The 6,801-nt window shown below is 42.1% G+C and overlaps 1 protein-coding gene across 4 annotated transcripts; it reads right to left on the bottom strand.

Annotated features, from left to right (window-relative positions):
• Positions 1 to 67: 67 nt before the first annotated feature.
• Positions 68 to 6,703, bottom strand: LOC139576843 (probable cytosolic iron-sulfur protein assembly protein ciao1-B). 4 transcript variants are annotated; one of them, XM_071403368.1, is made up of 7 exons: positions 6,273 to 6,703; positions 3,324 to 3,472; positions 3,113 to 3,224; positions 2,898 to 2,986; positions 2,533 to 2,734; positions 2,361 to 2,436; positions 68 to 733 (listed from the first exon to the last, which is right to left on the bottom strand). In XM_071403368.1, the coding sequence occupies exons 1-7, from the start codon at positions 6,409 to 6,411 to the stop codon at positions 499 to 501; spliced, it is 1,002 nt and encodes a 333-aa protein (XP_071259469.1). In that variant the 5' UTR covers positions 6,412 to 6,703; the 3' UTR covers positions 68 to 498. The 4 variants fall into 4 exon arrangements, with proteins under 4 accessions (XP_071259469.1, XP_071259471.1, XP_071259472.1 ...); XM_071403370.1 differs by having other exon boundaries at positions 2,361 to 2,433; positions 6,273 to 6,652; XM_071403371.1 differs by having other exon boundaries at positions 2,542 to 2,734; positions 6,273 to 6,652.
• Positions 6,704 to 6,801: the final 98 nt, after the last annotated feature.

Here is a 6,801-nt window from a genome sequence, read left to right as displayed (position 1 = left end):
TGTTTTGTTTGTTGGTGAAATACCTTTGTGCTGTCATGGCTTTTCCCCAAAAAATTATCCAGACTACTTTGACTGTAAATTAATATAATCTGAAGACCATCTTTATGAACAGTTAATATAAAAGCAAAGACATTTTCTATCAAAGCTTACTAGAAGAAAGTGGTTTCTGGAAACATGTATCTAGACATGTGTGTTGAATCCCTTGATATTACAAAACACCATTGGAATGTGTTAATCAAATACATAATTATGACATGTAGAACATTTAGGGCCCACATTCATTTTTGAACCACAAAACAAGTGCACAGGCAGGAATCTTATCAGTATAATGAAATCATAACCACTCTAACCTCATTAAAACAGGTTATTGCAAGAGGGATTAATAAACATTCATGACACTTTCAGTGCTGTTGGCACCCTTGACAGTACAAGGTAAATTCAGCACTGTTAAACACTGGATCTGGAAGTCCTAACTAGCCCAACATACTGTACATGTTCTCAGACCCCAGACTGGTAGTTCCAGACTGCTATCTCCCCATTGTCACTGCAGGAGACAAGGAGCCCAGCCTCCTTGGGGTGCCAGGCGATACAGTTGACATCCTGGGTGTGGGCCTTGGGTACATGGGCAGACAGGGAGAAAGCAGGCTGGTCTGGGTCAGCCGTCTCATCCTCCTTAAACACACGTACTCCGTCATCACCACATGCAGTCGCCAGGGCACCCGTCAGTGGACACCTGAGAACAACCAAAGAGTACTAACTTGGTGAATCTGGCTGCATTTTTAAATATGTAAATTCATTCAAATATAACCTACCTTCCAAAAGTTTGGGGCCACTTAGAAATGTCCTTGTTTTCCATGCAAAATGAATAGGAAATATAGTCAAGACGTTGACAAGGTTATAAATAATGATTTTTAATTGAAATAATAATTATTTCGTTCAAAGAATCCTCCATTTGCAGCAATTACAGCCTTGCAGACCTTCAGCATTCTAGTTGTCAATTTGTTGAGGTAATCTGAAGAAATGTCACCCCATGCTTCCTGAAGCACCTCCCACAAGTTGGATTGGCTTGATGGGCGTACCATACGGTCAAGCTGATCCCACAGCAGCTCAATAGGGTTGAGATCCGGTGACTGTGCTGGCCAATCCATTATAGACAGAATACCAGCTGACTGCTTCTTCCCTAAAAAGTTCTTGCATAGTTTGGAGCTGTGCTTTGGGTCATTGTCTTGTTGTAGGAGGAAATTGGCTCCAATTAAGCACCGTCCACAGGGTATGGCATGGCGTTGCAAAATGGAGTGATAGCCTTCATTCTTCAAGATCCATTTTACCCTGTAAAAATCTCTCACTTTACCACCCCCAGACCATCACATAGCCTCCACCATGCTTGACAGATGGCATCAAGTTCTGCATCTCACGAATGTTCTTTGTGATCCGAACACCTCAAACTTAGATTCGTCTGTCCATAACACTTTTTTCCAATCTTCCTCTGTCCAGTGTCTGTTCTTTTGCCCATCTTAATTTTTTCTTTTTATTGGCCAGTCTGATTTATGGCTTTTTCTTTGCAACTGCCTAGAAGGCCAGCATCCCGGAGTCGCATCTTCACTGTTTACGTTGAGACTGGTGTTTTGCGGGTACTATTTAAATGAAGCTGCCAGTCGAGGACTTGTGAGGCGTCTGTTTCTCAAACTAGACACTAATGTACTTGTCCTCTTGCTCAGTTGTGCAACAGGGCCTCCCACTCTTTCTATTCTTGTTTGGGCCAGTTTGCGCTGTTCTGTGAAGGGAGTAGTACACAACGTTGTACGAGATCTTCAGTTTCTTGGCAGTTTCTTTGCAATTTCTCACATAAAATAGCCTTCATTTCTCAGAACAAGAATAGACTGACGAGTTTCAGAAGAAAGTGGTTTGTTTCTGGCCATTTTGAGCCTGTAATTGAACCCACACATGCTGATGCTCCAGATACTCAACTAGTCTAAAGAAGGCCAATTGTATTTCTTCTTTAAAATCAGGACAACAGTTTTCAACTGTGCTAACATAATTGAAATAGGGTTTTCTAATGATCGATTAGCTATTTAAAACGATCAACTTGGATTAGCTATCACAATGTGCCATTGGAACACAGGAGTGATGGTTGCTGATAAGGGGCCTCTGTACGCCTATGTAGATATTCTTAAAAAATATATATATCTGCCGTTTCCAGCTACAATAGTCATTTACAACATAAACAATGTCTACACTGTATTTCTGATCAATTTGATGTTATTTTAATGGCCAAAAAATGCTTTTCTTTCAAACAAACATTTCGACGTGACCCCAAACTTTTGGACGTTAGTGTATATTTCTATAAAGAGGACTCTCACCATGCAATATCATACACTGTCCGTCCATGAAACCCTGAAAGGGTACAAACACATTTCCAAGCCGCGTCGGTGCCTTCTGTAAAAATAAATATATAAAAAATCTGTTTTTCCTTACCTTCCTTTTCCCCAAACCATCTATACATCTATGGAGCATTGTGTGCATCTTTCTCACCCTGCCCACCTTCAGGCTGACATTCTTTCCAGATCTTCACAGTACAGTCATCACTGCAGGAGGCCAGTCTCTGGCCACTTGGGTCAAAGGTCAAACCCCAGACAGTGGAGGTGTGTCCTTCCAGGGTCGCCCTGCACTCCCAGTCATCATCCTCTTCTTTATAGACACACACATTGTTGTCGTAGCTACATGAGGCGAGGAGCTGCGTAGAGAACATCACTTAGCTTTAATGGGGGGAGACAGTGAATGCAGAGTACAGAATAGTGAAACGATTAGTCCAGAGAAGCCTTGCAATGGGGTGTCATGAGATTATATAACATTGCTATTAGTACAAGGAGTGAAACAGCATATGAAATAGGCAGTACCTCCTGTGTTGGGTGCCAGACAACATGCTTGACATCCTGTGTATGAGAGTTTACCACACTCACACACTCATACTCATTCTCCTCATCCACTGAGAAGGAAAGAGATGGTGAGAGACTATTCAAAACTACATGCAGAGAAACAGTTGAATGTTAATACTTGTTTCACGTGATAGGAATGAAATTAGTTTGTATTTCTATATTGGTGCCGCACTAACCTTCCCAGATCCAGACGCTCTTGTCTCTACTACATGTGGCCAGCAAGTTACCGGATGGGGCCCAGGCCACACATTTGACCTCATTCTCATGTCCTTCCAAAACAGTCAAGCACTGAAAGAAACAGAGACAGTGTGATGCTCTCAACTAGGGCCATGTCTTACCATCATCACCATAAATGCATATGCTGTTCACAGTTGCAAGTCCCCTCACCTCAAAATCATCATTCTTCTTTTTCCAGATGCAGGTTGTGGCATCAAAGCTGGCTGAGGCCAGGTAGTTCCCACATGGGGACCATGCCACCTTTCTGACTGTTCTCTGGTGTCCATCCTGGAGCACGGTCTTGCATTCCCAAGAGTCACCTACACAGATAATCAAATGGGGGCCATTTTTTCCAGTAGTGTGCTACTGCAATTTGGGGCGGTCCGGCATGTGGGCATTCCTGCATCCCCCAGAGCATCCCATTGGTTCCTGCATGAAACACCAGCGACACCGTGTGCTAACTACACTGAACAATATAAACGCAACGTAAAAAGTGTTGGTCCCATGTTTCATGAGCTGAAATAAAAGATCCCAGAAATGTTCCATAAGCACAAAAAGTATATTTCTCTCAAATTTTGTGCACAAATGTTTACATCCCTGTTAATGATTATTTCTCCTCTGCCAAGATAATCCATCCACCTGACAGGTGTGGCATATCAAGAAGCTGTATAAACATCATGATCACTACACAGGTGCATCTTGTGCTGGGCACAAAAACAGGTCACTCTAAAATGTGCAGTTTTGTCACACAATGCCACAGATGTCTCAAGTTTGGAGAGAGCATGCGATTGGCATGCTGACTGCAGGAATGTTCACCAGAACGGTTTCCAGAGAATGTAATGTTCATGTATCTACCATAAGCCACCTCCAACATCATTTTAGAGAATTTGGCAGTACGACCAACACTTGCAAACCAAGTGTAGCCACGCAGGCCCAGGACCTCCACATACAGCTTCTTCACTCAGCTTCCCTGAGAAACTGTGTCAGTGAAGCTCATCTGCACGCTCGTCGTCCTCACCATGGTCTTGACCTGTCTGTAGTCCGGCAACATAAGCAACTTCAGTGGGCAAATGCTCATTTTAATGGCCACCGGGCAGATGGCAGACGTATAGCATCGTGTGGGCGAGCGGTTTGCTGATGTCAACGTTGTTAACAGAGTGCCCCTTGGTGGCAGTGGGGTTATGGTATGGGAAGGTATAAGCTACGCACAACAAACACAATTGCATTTTATCGATGGCAATTTGAAAGCACAAAGATACCGTGATGAAATTGTGAGGCCCATTGTCGTGCCATTCATCCGCCGCCATCACCTCATGTTTTAACATAATAATGCACGGCTCCATGTCACAAGGATCTGTACACAATTCCTGGAAGCTGAAAATGTACCAATTCTTCCATGGCCTGCATACTCACCAGACATGTGAGTTGAGCATGTTTGGGATGCTCTGGTTCGACAGCAACTCCGCACCGTCATTGAAGAGGAGTGGGACAACATTCCACAGGCCACTAAAAGCCTGATCAACTCTATGTGAAGGTGATGTGTAGCGCTACATGAGACAAATGGTGCTCACACAAGACACTGACTGGTTTTCTGATCCATGCCCTTGCCTTTTTTTTAGGGTATCTGTATTCCCAGTCATGTGAAATCCATAGATTAGGGCCCAGTGAAGTTATTTCAATTGACTAATTTCTTTATATGAACTGTAACTCTGTGAAATATTTGAAATTGTTGCATGTTGCATTTATATTTTTGTTCAGTGTAGTTTGCTAGTTAGCGACACAGTGTGCACAGCAAGCTACACCTAACAAAATTATAAACACAACATCAAATCAAATTTTATTTGTCACATACACATGGTTAGCAGATGTTAACGCGAGTGTAGCGAAATGCTTGTGCTTCTAGTTTAGACAATGCAGTAATATCCAACGAGTAATCTAACCTAACAATTTCACAACAATTACCTTATACACACAAGTGTAAAGGAATGAATAAGAATATGTACATTAAAAAATATATGAATGAGTGATGGTATAGAACGGCATAGGCAAGATGCAGTAGATGGTATAGAGTACAGTATATACATATGAGATGAGTAATGTAGGGTATGTAAACATTATATGAAGTGGCATTGTTTAAAGTGGCTAGTGATACATTTCTTACATCAATTTTTCCATTATTAAAGTGGCTTTAGTTGAGTCAGTATGTTGGCAGCAGCCACTCAATGTTAGTGATGGGGTTTTCTAGGGTTTTGCCAGCCCTGGTTGCGCAATCGATATGCTGATAGTATTTAGGGAGCCTTGTTTTCAAAGACTTTACCGAGTTAAAGTTCATATAAGGAAATCACTCAATTGAAATAAATGAATAGGGCAGACTGGAGGTTAGTGTACTAGCTAGCTTGATAGTTAGCGACACCGTGTGCCAGCTAGATTGCTAGCACACAGTGACACTCCCATTTGCTGTGTACCGGAGTCTTCCTAAGGACTAGATGGCTAAACTAGCAGACTGTCCACTGGCGTACGGCTAGCTAGATAACGTTGTCGCCACCGAACCTACTTATGATGGTTTATCAGTGGCTGGCATCCAACATTATTGTGCATTAATGCCACCTACTGTACTGGAGGGCATTGGCTTCCCGCCTGTAACCTAACTTAAAACTAGAATATGTAACTTTTTGAGCGACCAGACCAAATTCACATTGAAAGATCTATATTTCTTTCTCATTGAAATCAAGTCTAAGAAACGGTAGATCTGTTAAATGTGCTTAAGTTTCACTTTTGCATCTTTTACTTTAGGTTTTGTAGACCAGCTTCAAGCAGTTGAAAATACAATATATGTGGCTATGGAAAACATTTCAAAGGTTTAATGGTACAATGACTCTACACAATGACTGCTTGTTTTGTCACAAACTGAAATTAGGCGAACAATCAGAATTGTAGCAACCAGGAAATGGCGGAGCGATTTCTGCAATGTGGATCTTTAAAAACCAATATAAATATATAGAGGTGCCTGCAGATGCAGAAATGCCCACATACAGGAAGTCCCCCTTCTAATTTTTTGTTTGTTTCCGCGGGCACATGCTGCTGTCAAGGTTCATTTCACAGCGGATTTGTCATATTTACCTTCCCTTCCCCATATCCGAATGGTTCGGTCACCACCGCATGATGCCAGCAATGTGCCTTTGGGGTTCCATGCAACATACCAACAGCGGGAATCTGGATGCGCATTGAATTTCTGTAGAAGGGCCAAAGTGTCGTTCATTGCTAGCAAGCTGCTATATAGCTAGTGACTTGTTTTTTGCAACTGATAATGCTGCTCCCAAAACAGCAAGTTAGTCGTAGCTATGCAAACGTCATACACACATAAATAAGGAAGACAGCTAATATCCACTTCAAATACGAGGTTTTATATGGTATTTGTAAATTAATTTCGCAACTAAAGTTTTACCGAAAATACTCAAACCTCAACGTCCTACTTTCTCTTCCTCTCCGTAGGTAAGTGCTGCCAATTTAAAGTCCATTCGACTCATTACCGCCGCCATCAGTACACGATGATCATTGCATGTTTTTTGGACACGTTGTACCAAATGGCCAAAGTGTAGCTACATAATATCCCAGTAGGTGGCGGTAATAACAACAAATGTACCTTGGT

Source organism: Salvelinus alpinus, chromosome 5 (genome assembly GCF_045679555.1).
Source record: "Salvelinus alpinus chromosome 5, SLU_Salpinus.1, whole genome shotgun sequence".
Taxonomy (NCBI): domain Eukaryota; kingdom Metazoa; phylum Chordata; class Actinopteri; order Salmoniformes; family Salmonidae; genus Salvelinus; species Salvelinus alpinus.
Note: the sequence above shows the minus strand (reverse complement) of the source record. Positions and strands in the feature narration are given on the sequence as shown.